We start from the raw sequence: 14,095 nt of genomic DNA, 5'->3' as shown, positions 1-14,095 counted from the left end.
GAAGAAAAATATCCTTTGCCCGCTGGGTACTCAGAAGACCGTACTATAAAACTGTATATTTGAAAGAGCGATAATTTCTCGATCTATGCTACAAATGCATACCTTTTGTACAAATCTAAGTTTCGGGGTTAGAACCAAAAGGAATTCTGCTGCAAGTATAAACTGGTGACATCGATCCATGGAGAGGAGGTCATTGATGATCATACTTCCTAGCATTTTGATTGGATAAAAATTTATTACGTCAGATGATTTTATGAAAGGTAAAGATGTTGTCGTTTATCGACGGCACCTCCAATTTTGGAGTTTAAGAAAAACTAAATGACGTACAATACACTACTCGGAGATCGTATCTAAGAATAATGATTTATTTGAATATGAGGATATAATCTTTTCAAAAGAAAAATCCATTTCATTTTCGCCAACAATTCCCAACCAAAAATGAAAATGACTTTACAAAAACTTGGAAATTCTAATCTGTGGTTTAGCTGAATACATCTTTCCATATCAGCTCTCGTAAGTTGGTGAGAACTTGAAGCTTTAGACTGTCATATGTAAAGATGAGGTACCTTGAAAGCGAAACCAGACAAGTGATAGACAACTTCCTGTGTAACGTTAGACGAGTACAAAAATAATTACGTGAACGTCATACTATGCAACGGGCCCTGGCATGTCCCCCTGGTCTTGCAAACCAGCTCTGCGAATAGAAAGAAAACATAAAGCTAATGAAATCTTAGACATCTTTGGGTCCATTTTTTCCATGAACTTTCCACTTTTTCAAACCGACCCTGTAAAATGAAGCATTGACTTCAAATTCACCGAGTGGTCAAAATAAATCTCGTATACATTTTTAAAAAGTAACAAACTCAAAGTGTACGCAGAACTTCGAGTATCTTCACTGTAATTTTCACGCAACCTGTATAAATATTTAGTTTCCCTTCCGTTGTGACGCACTGAACTAGACCGCGCCACCCGCACTTTAACACTGAGTAAAAAATGATTGGCATAAAAAATTGTTAAACTTGACTTAAAGATCCAACTCAAAGGTTTTTTCTTCGAGAACTTGATTATTCGATGATGGGAAAATGTTCCTTTATTTCGTGGAAATTTGGTTACTCGCGTCGTTGATTGAGATCAATGAGGTATGAATGTCAAATTCACTCGTCGACTTCGAATATCATTCAGTTTAAAAGCCGGATGAAAGGACAAATGGGTTATTTGGAAAGTTGGGTTTGGATGGAATATTGATGGATGAAAAATGGGTGCATAGATCGATGGATGGATAAATGAATGTATGGATCGATGGATGAAAACGGATCGATAGATGGATGGATCGATGGATGGATGAATGAATGAATCGATGGATGAATGGAGCGATGGATGAATGCGGATCGATAGATGGATGGAGAAATGAGGGATGGATGAATGGATCGATGGATGGATCAATCGATTTTGTATGGTTATGTTGAACCAAGAGCCGAACTATGCATGCTTGGCAGTGCTGTTGAGGAAGTCGCATAAGTATTATTTTTCAACTGATCTGTGAGTCCACGAAGAGCTCATCACTGCGCGACATGACTTTTTCCCTCCCAAACTAAAAGAAAAAGAAAATTAAAAATATTTAATCTATCCAAAACTAGGTGAACTGATATGACTTTGAAACTAGATTCTCTAAAAGATAACTGAAAAATTAGATTTGAAAAAAAAAAACTCTGACGAAGTGAGAAAGAACTTAAGAGGCTTCATCTCTTGCAAGAGCGAACTAGAAGAAACGACAAAATGGTAAGTGTGTGCATTTTGGAAAGAAAAGATTATTTTTAGGTGAACAAAAGCTTTATTTATATCGAGAAATAATACACTGTAATATTGTTTGCTTTTATTTCGCAGCATGTTTCATTCAAAGCCATTCATCCACGTTTCCTGTACTTACAGAGCCGTGACTAAATCAGCATTACTGATTATGTGACACATCAAACAGGAACAAGGAAGGTATTTACGTCAGAATAAACCACGAGTTAAGTTGAATATCAAATCTTCTCGTATTACTGTAGTATTTATGGCATACATAAACTAACTCGGGTGATTCAAAGCATTACTATAGACTATGCGATAAACAAACGACCAAAACCGATAGTCAAAGGACGTTTCAACCGTAATACAGCTCTAACGATGGAGAAGACTTTGAGAGACGAAGGTGAAAGCTTCTTGGAGGTATTGGAAAGCAAGCGAGTAGAATTAGTTGCAGGCTTACACCTTGAACGAACTTTTATATTTGACTATCTACGAAGCAAAGGAGTTTTCGATGGAGGCGACTGCGAGTTGATTTGCATCGAGAAAACAAGAGATAAAAAAGCCAACAAGTTCCTTGAGATACTCGGCACAAAAGGAAAGAGCGGGTTCGACCACTTCATTGATGGCTTACAACTTTCTAACCCGAGGTTGTTTGAGCAAGTCACTGGTGAAAAAGCGAATGCTAGTAAGTATTTGGTTACATGTAATTAACTTGAATTAGAGAAACTCGAAACTATAAAAAAAATATATGCAGTTTCACTTAATGATTTTGTTAGAGACGCGTCTATATCATCGAAACAGCTCGGTCACGAGGGGAGTAAATAAAAATAGAATATTAATATTAAACATTAATGTAAGTTTTATGAATCCATATTTGCTATTTAAAATGTTTATAGAATGAATATCTCGATCCTTTTTGGCTACAATTCTAATAAATCTATTACTGCAAATAGCGAAGCATCTGTTTCAGTAACTCTTGCCATCCTACGCGTTCTAATTTATATTCATATGATCTTGATTTTGTTCACGTAGAATTCCTTTGAATTCTAGATAGATAATAGCTTTAATTCCTTAGATAGATAATAGCTTTAATTACGGTACTCTTTTAGTGTGGAGGAATGCATTTTAAAAAGATTTCAAAGAATACTTTTCAAAGTGTTGTTGATTTACGATACGTGATATTGATGTTTTGCAGGCAGAGAAGACAAGTTGACAATTCGTAAATTTGATCCTTTCAGCGACTTTCTGTCATATATCTGTCATATATAATAGCTTATTTTTAGTAAGAGATCGGGAAGATTTTGAAAAAAGTATTTAAAAAAGTCGAAAACTTAGATTTTTGGATTTATAAAACATATTTGCAACTTAGTGCCTCTAGGCGTTGCCGTTTTTATGAACCACTTACAATTAGTTTTACTGCTTTAATTAATGGTTTTTCATTAATAAATTAATGCTTCAGTTTTGGTAATCAAAAATAAATCAAAATTGTCTGAAGCAATTTTGATAATAAATCTGTTTTAAAAGAATAATGATGATAATATTAATAAATGACGATAATTATGATGATGGTAATAATAAGAATAATGACAATAATGATAATAATAATCTTAATGACAATGAAAATGAAAATAATAATAATGATAACAATGACTAATAATAATAAGAAGAATATTAAACTGTCAATTTATATTCATGTATATATTTATCTAAAATTATTTAACTATTTATTTAATTAGTTATTCATATAGAGCATTTATTCCTATTTATTTATTTATCTATTCAATCATTTATTTATTCAAAAATATATTTATTCAAAATTTTATTTATTCAATCATTTATTTATTCAATCATCTATTTATTCAATCATTTATTTATTTAATCATTTATTTATTCAATCATTTATTTATTCAATCATTTATTTATTCAATCATTTATTTATTCAATCATTTATTTATTCAATCATTTATTTATTCAATCATTTATTTATTCAATCATTTATTTATTCAATCATTTATTTATTCAATCATTTATTTATTCAATAACTTATTTATTCAATCATTTATTTATTCAATCATTTATTTATTCAATAACTTATTTATTCAATAACTTATTTATTCAATCATTTATTTATTCAATCATTTATTTATTCAATCATTTTTTTATTCAATCATTTATTTATTCAATCATTTATTTATTCAATAACGTATTTATTTAATCATTTATTTATTCATAAATGGATAACGGTGTTTTTGCTGTTATTTTTCTATTTTATTTATTTAATTATTTATTCATTTATTTGCTTGTTTATTACTTTCTCTAAACCTCCCTGTATAATTCAAACACCTTATTGCATAAACTTTCCCCACGATTTTTTTTATTTCACGATTTCATAGATTGAATTATTCATTACCTATTTTTCGAATTCAAACACACCATTTCCTCGAACAAAACGACTTTATTATTACTTTAACGTTTAGCAACAACGAGAAATATTTCGTGTTTTATCATGTTTAATTATTAAACTTGATATTAGATTAAATATGCTTTATGAGTGGCCACTCCATTTTCGCGTCATTCTGATTTTTACTACACTTATTTTGCGTTTCACTTTTAGGTAATAAGCGAAACAAATTTTAATATATGTAAATAAATTTTACATCTTTGTGAAAAATGTTTTTATTTATAATCTAGTTGCATTTTGTTTCCTACTAACCATGTTTTCATTCTTCGTTTCTTGTCAATAGAGCCAAACCCAATCATGTCAGTGCTAAAAACAGGTTTTCTGGGTAAGTTTGTGTTCTTACCAAGTAATGAAACTATATGTCGATAAATAACTAGATATTTTCAATGATAATAAAAATCTTTTGAAAATGAGATAAGATACACAAAGGATAGATCATATCAACTGCATAGTCATATTATATCGACACCAGGGGGAAACGTTTGCGCATGCGTGCACTTCAGCACGTTTTCAAAGAATTTTGAAGAGTTTGAGTGAGAAAATAAATGTTTGTTTTCTCCAAGTATGCAAAAATGTTCGAGAGTATACTTTTGTCATTCCAAGATACTGTATTAGCAAACCCAATATGAAAGAATTAGTCTTAAGTTTCAAGCATGGACACTAAGTTTTGGCATTTTGTGAAGTCCAATTTATCAGGCATGTTTGAAAGTCAAATTTACTTATGTTTTGACTAATTTACATACGGATTCAGAGCATGCGCAGACGTTTTTCACTCGTGTCTATTATATCAACCTGCAGTCTTTGAAACTAAAGAACTACTCGACGTCGAAAGCTACTTTCTCTTAAAAATGTTACCGCCATTTGCATTGCTACGCGGCCACCCCAGACAAAAATCGCGACGTGCACTTTGCAATAGACTGCCGTCAATCAAACGCTCCGGCCCTCCCGTTGCGTGACGACCGACACTAAAAACGGATGCGAGGGAGACTAGGATAGGCCCGGTGAGTGTGGCTCATAATACTTGTAAGCGATCGACAAGTTTTGGCGCCTTTTGAATCACACACGCGTTTAAATGGCGTCAACGTGTTTGATTATTACAGCTAATAAGGAAATAAATCATTGAATAGTTCTATAAATACAAATAAAGGCTATATACTCATATACACTTAAATTTAATTTCGGAAAACACAGCATAAGATATCTCGGACCAGTTTTATGGTCTAAGCTTAAGAGGAACGTTAAGTCATTAGATACCCTAAGTAAATTTAAAAGACACATAAGAACACTTAACTTAGGTGACCTCATGAGTGATAATTGCCAAAACTGCCTCTTATGCGCTACCTAGTAAGCGTATCGATCTGAGTATCGAACACATGTAAATTAGGATCAGTTGGGGGTGGGAATTATCTTACAGTTACTATGGGGTGGGGTAAGGATTTAGCTTGTAGTTTACACAAAAGTGTAAGAATAATGGGTATATTTAGTCGGAGGGGTGGGATATTACCGTAAATTAGATAATTGTAAATATCATATAGGGGTTGTTTTAAGGGTTGGAAACATGGGATAAGATTTTTATTGGTTTTATAGGGTTCTAGATAGGTGTCCCCAATTAGTTTATTTTGTAATAAGCTAGAACGACGTGACACAGTAATAAAGTTTTATTATTATTATTATTATTATTATTATTATTACACATTAAGGTGAAAAATTATTATTCGACGACTAGAAAATGGCACAGGCTAACTGGAATAACTTGTCGTTAAACTAGCCAGATAACCTAACAGTGTTTGAGGCATTGTGAGGTCAGTAAAGTGTCCGATGCCGTCTTCAAGTTCTTATTTTTGAGAAATACAGGATTGCCTTATTTCGAATTTTTTTTCCAGTTTAGCGGATAAATTTAAGCTACAATAAAAATGAAACGAGAGCTAACTTACATTCGCTTGAAGAAGGATGGATAGTTGGAGGAGAAGCATTGAAAAATGCTTATATTCGTTGGACGTACTTCATCGATAATTAAATCGCACGACAGCAATTTTTATATCGCGCGATGAAGCGATAAAGCACCGTTTTAGCTTTTATTGCCTTGATGCTTTGTCGTCTGCGTTCAAACACGCTTGAAAGCTCTGAAATGTCGCTATTACGACCTTTCTTCACTTCCTCTAAGTGCATTGCAAGACAGACAGCAATGTAGAAGAGAGTACGACCTCAAAAGCGATGCTGAGTTGTCGATGATTTCATACACAAATTCTTCCTCAAATCTTGAAGCTTTACTGGATAGACTTTGAAAAGAAAGAAGAACGAGTTATAGGTAACGCTATGATACTAATCGAATATTTTTATTCTTGTATATATGAAAAAGGTCCTTCAAGCAAAACGTAATTGCTTTTGCTTTAGCTTTGTTTTATAAAACTTATAGAACTTATAGAACGTACTTTTAACGCCATAGAAATAAGCCAAGAATTGCTAAGGAATATGTAGCTAATCTTGAGAAAAATGAGTAGTTACTGATTTCGCTATACTTCCTGAATTTTCGCCATAAGGAAGGAATGTGTTTTTGTTGGGAAACGTTTGCATAATTTAATATAACGATTTTATAAGCTGAGTTAGATCATTAACTTCCTTTTCGCTTTCCTTTTCTTTCTTCCTTTGATTCCGCTTTTATTTTTCTCTGTATTTCTTTCATTCATTCTTTTATTCTTATTTTCTTTTTATATATTTATTCTATTTTTTTCCCTCTCTCTCGCTCGCTCGCGTTTGTTCGATGTCAGGAACATTGATGATCAGAGGGTCACTAAATTGGTTTGTGCACAACTAAGCCGTTGAGGGAAGGGAAGTTCCTGGAGGCTCTGTTGATGAGCGCATCTGACTTGAGGTCACTTACATTTGGTCGATGTGCGGTCGCTAAGCTAACGGAAATGTTACTCTCAAAATCTGTCTCCAAAACTCGTGTCAATCTTTTTTTAACTTACATCTTTTCCCAAAGGTCGTAGATATAGTTCACTATATGACAACGATAACATGTCTACTAAACTGTTTTTATAAGTTATCCTTCCTTCAACAGGAATCAAACTATCATTTCTCGTCCTTATTGAGAATTACTGTTGTCAGTGCTGCGTGGAAATACATGCAATGCTGTACACGTTGCAAATAAATGGTCTTTATATGCAAGTAAATGCAAATCTTGAGCACAGCAATACTGCGATGTAAATACTGCAATTTAAATCTTTACTTACCCAAAACTTTTTCCAAATATCTTTACATCATGAGACTGCATTTTGAGACGTTGTTCTCTTTCAAGAAGTTTGTTTGCTAACGTTTAAGATATGATTCACAAGTTAAATGAATAACTTCTTGTTGACCTGAGAATTTGTTTATAAACAGCTTAGCGAGTTTAAACGTATTTCAGCGCTATGGACCACAGCAAAACACAAAGAAAATATACAACTATCATAAAATTGCCACCTCACTGCCTTTTTGAGCTTAATGATAGAAACAAATCCCAATATAATTCATGATGTCATCTTGAGTGTCTATATTGTTTTGAGTGAATTCAAGCGAGAACTGGAATCCCCGAGTGACCTAGAAAATAACTATTTCGGGCGCTGAATTTTCCTCTTTCTGGGTCGAGTTGATATTCAGTATCTGTGATGATGATTTTGGGTTTTAATATGAATATGCAACATGAAAATGCAACAAAACAATATTTTTTGCTTTACTTGCGTTTCCGGGAATGGAGAATCGATCAGGATTAGTTTATGTTGTGACCGGGACTTTCCCTGAATGCGCAATGAAAATGAGATAACAAATAGAATATATAATGTAATAATATCGAACTGATGTTCCTGTCGTTATCGTATCTATATTCAAAAGTGTTTACCATTTTTTCATGATTGCTTTTTTCTAGACCAAAGCTACATTCCTGATCTGGATATTTTGACCAACCATCTCCAGAGAACTATCACAGAATTAAATGATTTATCGCTGAGATATCAAGAGGTCAGGAAGGAGAAGAATGAGCTAGAGAAACATTTGAACGAAGCAGAGATTGCCCTTGAAGTAAGCCACCGAAGAATCGACGAACTTGAAAGAGAAAAGGCGGAAACGGCCACCGACATGATGTCTTCAATGTCTTCAGTGAACAGCGCTAAAGAGTCTGTTGTCGTCCAAATGCAGTCGTTACATAGAGACTTACAGGAAAGAAACACTTACATTATCGCTTTGCAGATGAATCTTCTGTCCACACAGGAACAAATCGTCAGCTTGAAGAACCAACTCCATGAAACGGAAGAAGCAAAGCAAGAGCTTCACAACCAACTCAATCTTGTGACGATTAACTATGATCACCAGAGGACAGAGTCCATGAAACTCTCCGAGAAACTCGAGTTTCACAAGAACGACCTCCAAAAATACAACGACATCAAAATGAAATATCGAGAGATGCAATTCATAAACCAAAACTTGAAAATTGAAAGAGAAGAGGCTGCGAAAGATTTGAACAAGTTGAAGGAGTGGATCGAGGTGTTTAAGACTCGTTACGATATCGTTGAAGAAGACTTTGAACAGACTCGAGAAAGCCATGAAATCATCGCTGCCGACTGCTCTCAACTGCGGGAAAAAGTCGACGAACTTGAGCTTAAACTCAGAGCGAAAACACGAGAACTCGCTTCTGCTAAACAGAGATACTTTGACTCGGAAGAAGCAGTGAAGCAACTGAGAGAACAACGAGATTTACTGGCAGAAAGCAGGTAAGAAATCATAGTTTAATAACTTGATTTTTATTTGATTTATTTATTCTATTTTTCTTATGTTTCTAGTTTTTTTTTGTTTTTTTTTTTGTTTTTGTTTTTGTCACATTCTCAGATTTTTTTTCACACTTTTTTTTCAAAATTTTCTCTGCAACTTGTCTCGCAACAGCGTTGCGACACAAGTTGCAAGAGTGTCTACACGGTGCAACGGAGACGCAATCTTTGCCAAAAGTAGAAACGAATTCTACTTTTCGCAACTAAATTGCTGCAACTTGATTCGCAACATTTTTCAAAATGCGCTGTAGGGTTACACGCTGCAATGCTCCATTCAACTTGTGCCGTAACGCCGTTATCTCCCTCCTAAAAAAGCAACACTGATGTAAGTTGAGTGTCGTATGTTGTAAATTTAGAATGTAGTGGTAGTGCATGTGGAGGGAACCTCACGGAAGAGCCCTGCGTGGGGAGTGGTTGTTGTAAAATATATAACATGCCTCGTAATCGCAGATGGGTATAGGAAAGCATAAACCTTACGAAAAGGAAACAATGACCTCTTCTCATGGGCTAAAAAATGGAAGGTCAATAAACCCGTCAATAAAACCTCGAAAGTGAAAGAAGGTTTTGTTGCTTGTCGCATGTCGCATGTCGCATGTCGCATGTTGCCTTCTAGGCTGGAAATGTATTATACTCATTGGTAAATAATATCAAGAGATAACTAGCTAAAAAATAGTGTGAGCTGCATCGGTGTTTCTAATGAAACAGTAATGATAAAAGGATAAAAGGATTATACACCGTGAAAAGATAAAAAGACTTAAAGACGTTTCGGACGCTAGTCCTTCGTCGGAGTAAAAGAGAAAGAGGTGGTAGAAAGGAGTGTTTATATGATGAGAATAAGACAAAAGAAAAATAAATAATATCAACACAGTAGAAATTATGGCGGAAAAAAGTGCAGACAAAGTTTATGAAATCACCAAATCGTTGTGACCTTTCACTGATTAGATCCACATCAAACAATTCGGCCTTCATAACACATAACTTCCTTTCTAGCTCAATCTCTTCTAATATCTTTTTCCTTTTTTTGTAATCTTTAGAAAAGACATTATGGTAGAGCGTGACCGAGCGCAAGCCGAGCGTGACAAGTCTATTCAACATTACACAGAGGTGTTGAAAACTCGCGACGAAACCATCTCTAGACAGACTACTCACTGCAAGCACTTTGAAGACAAATACAAGAATGTTTGCGAGGAGCTGCAAAATCTGCAAGAAAGACTAACTGAAATGGAACACGAGATGGAGGAACTGAGAAAGACAAAACTGGAGGGGGAATCGCCTGAGAGTCAGGCTCAACCGTTTAGAGTGGTGAGTACGTTACTTTTATAGACCGGGGGTGCTTACCATTTAAACCAATCCATCCGGTTGGAAATTCATTCGCTCATGCTAAGAAAAGAGCGGGAAACTTTGACTTTCGAAAAATGGTACACGCGTCTACCGGAAGAACCGAAAAGAGCGGGAAAATCGTATTACATCAATCAGAACTGAGACCGAGTTTTCTGGAACATTTTGATCGGAATGTTTTCTAACTGGAATTTCCAGTTTTTCATGGTAAATGGTAAGCACCCCGGTTTTCGCATGAGAGGGAATAAATACGACAACTTTGTAGACGTACTGTATCTTACCATGTATGTAACTACGCCTCATGGGAATGAACATATGGTACCTTGTGATCAAAGTCAGCATATGCATTTTGGAAGCCGGAACTATTAGGCATGGTCTAGAAATGGACTGGACTGGACCCGAGTAAGCATGTACCGGACGTAGAAAACATGGACCGGACGTAGAAAACATGGACCGTGGTAGAAAATATGGACTCGGTCAGACGCATCTGGATACCTTATCTGTATGTCGACGATCACCCTACTAAAATAAAAACCTGCACGAATAGTTTGCGTATGAATTTTTGAAATTGTATCTAAGAAGATAAAACATTTGCTACATTATGACGATCGTCAATGTGACATACAGATAAGGTATCCAGATGCGTCTGACCTCGAGTCCATATTTTCTACCACGATCCATATTTTCTACTTCCGGTCCATGTTTTCTCTGGTCCAGTCCAGTCCATGTTCTAGACCATGCCGGAACTATTATGCCATCTTTTCTTCAAAGTGATAACAGATATTCAATAAATAGCCTAATTCTTTTTGCTCATGTTTCGTGCTTCAGAGGTTACCTGAATTGAAAGGCAACAAGAAATGCGACCTACCACGAGAAGACGATGCATCATCGGGTGAGGGGTCTTCCTCCGCCGACAGTGATGATTCCTTCGACTGGAAAATGTATCGTAAGACCTCCCGAATCATTGAAAGCCTTAAGAAACGAATTGGAAAAGGAGAACGAAAAGGAGAACAGTATACCCCTTCAAAGGTGCCCCAATACGGCTGTCACAGCCTTGATCGTATGCTTGAAGAACTTGTTCCACAAAAGAAGGCTCTTTCACCTGAAGCGCAAAAATGTTTAAGCCTGGAGCGGAATAGAAATATTTTCAAGGTTCCTCCATCGCATTTGTCTTTGGCTTGTATGTTTGACTCTATCGGTAGTACAAATGGATGTAGTCCAGTATCCGAGCCCGTAACATCACCGACCAGCGACATCACGTCAAACAGGAAAACTGCAAGCCTGCCCCCTTTACCACCCAAGGCGATGTCGGACAGTGTGGCCTACGAATCCTCTACGGCGAAAAATACCGACATCAATGGTAACATAACTATTCCTAAATGCCGAAAAGCGGTCAAGAAGCCACCGTTTCGTACAAGTATTTCTTCGCCATCCGGGTTTGGAAATCGTTTACGTCTACAGAACAATCCAGAGCTTACACCGTCGCAGTCTTTCGATTCTCTTCAAAAGACTAAGGAGGTATTGTCGATTTATGATCAATATTACGACAAGGAAGACGAAGAGATCGAGGGACCGTTGTTATCGCCGTCTTTTGCGCAGCCATTCAGGCCACGAGCTATGGCCATTCGACTCAAAGATAGCGAAAGACCGCGAAGTTCTTCGGCGCCTGCTTCTCCTGATGTGGATACCTCGTCACGCAAGTCCTTGGGTAGCGATACTGATCGCTAAAGCCCTGAAGTCAAACCTTTTGTACATAAACATCACTTTACATTAATAAAGACCTTGAGCATCTGGTTCAACGTTAGCCGCTAACTGTTAGAGATGAGGCCCAAAACATACCCAAACATGGAGAAACACTAGGCATGAATGAAATTTAATATGGCGGCTCTTCAAGCAACAACTTTGTTATCACGCCTTGCTAAATGTTGAATGTTTGAAGGAAAACGCTTGACACTGAACTGCAGTTTGGGGTTTGCGGAGCCTAGCAGTAAACTAAAGGTAAAGATAAAGGTATCTTTAGCAGTGCTAAAGGTATCTCATCTCACATGTTTTACGAATCCGTGTGTTACGAGAATAGACCTCGTTACCTTGGGCGTAATGCCTCCCCGTTACAGACCACGTGTCATTCTCTTGAGAATAAGATTCTTTGTTTGAGTTGTATCCATATTCATGTGCCTTCTCTTGAACAACTCCTTAAGGTGCTGACACACGGTGCAACATTACACTCAACATTTCAAGCAACAAATTTGAATCAGGGGTGACACACATTGCAACAAAAGCATGCAACATCGCTTGTGTCAGCCTGCTTTGTTAAGATATTTGGTCAGCAGTTATGAATTTGAGGCAAGCTGATTGGCTGGAAGTTTTAAAATGTTGCAGGTAATGTTGCAGCCATGCTCACATGAAAGTTTGTTGCGCACAATGTTGCAAGAGTAGAGCTCGATCCAACTTTAGATTTGTTGCATGCAACGTTGCGTGCAACACGTTTCAGGGGTAGACACACGCTGCAACAGTCCTTTTGCGTGCAATGTTGCACCGTGTGTCAGCAAAAAAAGGAATGATACTCTAAAGAATGACACGTGGTCTGAAATGGGAAAACATTACGCCGAAGCTAAAGAGGTGTATTGATTGAGTTCATTCTTAAATAATAAAACAATGATGTATAAAAACTTCGACAAAGTAAGTCTATTGTCAATAGGAAAAAAGTCTATCCCAAAGGGAATGATTTGTAATTAGTTGTTTATCATAAAAGACCGCGTAAATGTGTCTACATATTTATAGAATCATTTTGTAGATTTTGAATATAAACTCCGTTGAGTTTGTGTGTTCACTCCTTGGTCGAGTCTTAAAGAAAAACTAGTTGTGCATATGTACATGCAATAGTGGAGTTTTATTGCAGCCATGTCGTCGTTGGGCAGAAACCATGCAATGCTTTTGGGTGACAAGAGAAAAGTTTCAGAATTCTGAAGCTTTCTCGATCTTCACTGGTTACTAGTTCATAATAGAGGCTTTGCACCATCACGTGCCCACGCGTATAATACAGCTTGGGCTGCCTGTGGTTTCATCATCGCAGAACAATAAAATCCCTTTGCCCTCGGGGAATTGAAATATATTTTTATGTAATAATAATAATAATAATAATAACTTTATTTAAGTCTCTATCTTCTAGCCGGGCACAAGTACCCTACTAATCGGGGAGACTAAAACGATTGTATTGTTCCTGCCATCCAACCTGGCTGCCGTCACGTGATGGTGCAAAACCTCCATTAGTGTTGCTTATAGTAGACCTAATTCGTTGCATTGCAGTCTTTTCCCATGACCACGTGTCATTCCCTCGAATGAGATTCTTTGAGTTGTACCCATATCCATGTGTCTTCTCATGCGCAACCGTTAAACAAAGACGTAATACTCAAGGGAATGACACGTGGTTTGAAATGGGAAAGCACTGTAACGCAACGAATAAGGTCTGTTAGATAACTACGAGAAACACGAGTCTAAACTAGACTATCCCGTTAGACTAGTACGTGTTGGTTGTTATACTAGAGAGTCTCTTGTATACAAAATATGTTTATAATGGTGTTCAAAATAAAAATGAGAACATTAGTATGTATAGTTGACATTCGTTGTAGGGAATAAATAGGAATGTCCATCGCAATACCCCAGTTAAAATTTCGAATTATCTCATGCTCAGAGTAAGCCTTCATTAGAT

General features: G+C 36.2%; 1 protein-coding gene and 1 long non-coding RNA gene across 3 annotated transcripts; one reads left to right on the top strand and one right to left on the bottom strand.

The window, feature by feature from the left end:
- Nucleotides 1–1,043: 1,043 nt before the first annotated feature.
- On the top strand, nt 1,044–13,989 carry LOC116291142 (uncharacterized). Of its 2 annotated transcripts, XM_089031876.1 has the most exons (6): nt 1,044–1,779; nt 1,885–2,473; nt 4,533–4,574; nt 8,154–8,994; nt 10,083–10,350; nt 11,215–13,989. In XM_089031876.1, exons 2-6 carry the CDS (start codon nt 2,167–2,169, stop codon nt 12,112–12,114), a joined length of 2,358 nt encoding a protein of 785 aa, XP_088888002.1. In that variant the 5' UTR covers nt 1,044–1,779; nt 1,885–2,166; the 3' UTR covers nt 12,115–13,989. The 2 variants fall into 2 exon arrangements, with proteins under 2 accessions (XP_088888002.1, XP_031554125.1); XM_031698265.2 differs by lacking the exon at nt 1,044–1,779 and having other exon boundaries at nt 1,852–2,473.
- On the bottom strand, nt 5,901–8,192 carry LOC148910412 (uncharacterized). Its single transcript, XR_016120081.1, has 3 exons — nt 8,127–8,192; nt 7,483–7,558; nt 5,901–6,528 (listed from the first exon to the last, which is right to left on the bottom strand). It is a non-coding gene; the product is annotated as an uncharacterized LOC148910412 (long non-coding RNA).
- Nucleotides 13,990–14,095: the final 106 nt, after the last annotated feature.

This window comes from Actinia tenebrosa, unplaced genomic scaffold (assembly GCF_029948245.1).
Source record: "Actinia tenebrosa isolate PJP-AT-01 unplaced genomic scaffold, QUT_ActTen_1.0 PGA_scaffold17__23_contigs__length_9995812, whole genome shotgun sequence".
Lineage (NCBI taxonomy): Eukaryota > Metazoa > Cnidaria > Anthozoa > Actiniaria > Actiniidae > Actinia > Actinia tenebrosa.
This window is presented reverse-complemented; position numbering and strand designations above follow the sequence as displayed.

Bases quoted from the DNA above. Each gene is read 5' to 3' on its own strand.
- LOC116291142 (XM_089031876.1), top strand. From the start codon at position 2,167: ATGGAGAAGACTTTGAGAGACGAAGGTGAAAGCTTCTTGGAGGTATTG. The intron at 4,575-8,153 runs GTAAGTTTGTGT...GCTTTTTTCTAG, and splicing joins GCTAAAAACAGGTTTTCTGG to ACCAAAGCTACATTCCTGAT. The intron at 10,351-11,214 runs GTGAGTACGTTA...TTCGTGCTTCAG, and splicing joins AGGCTCAACCGTTTAGAGTG to AGGTTACCTGAATTGAAAGG.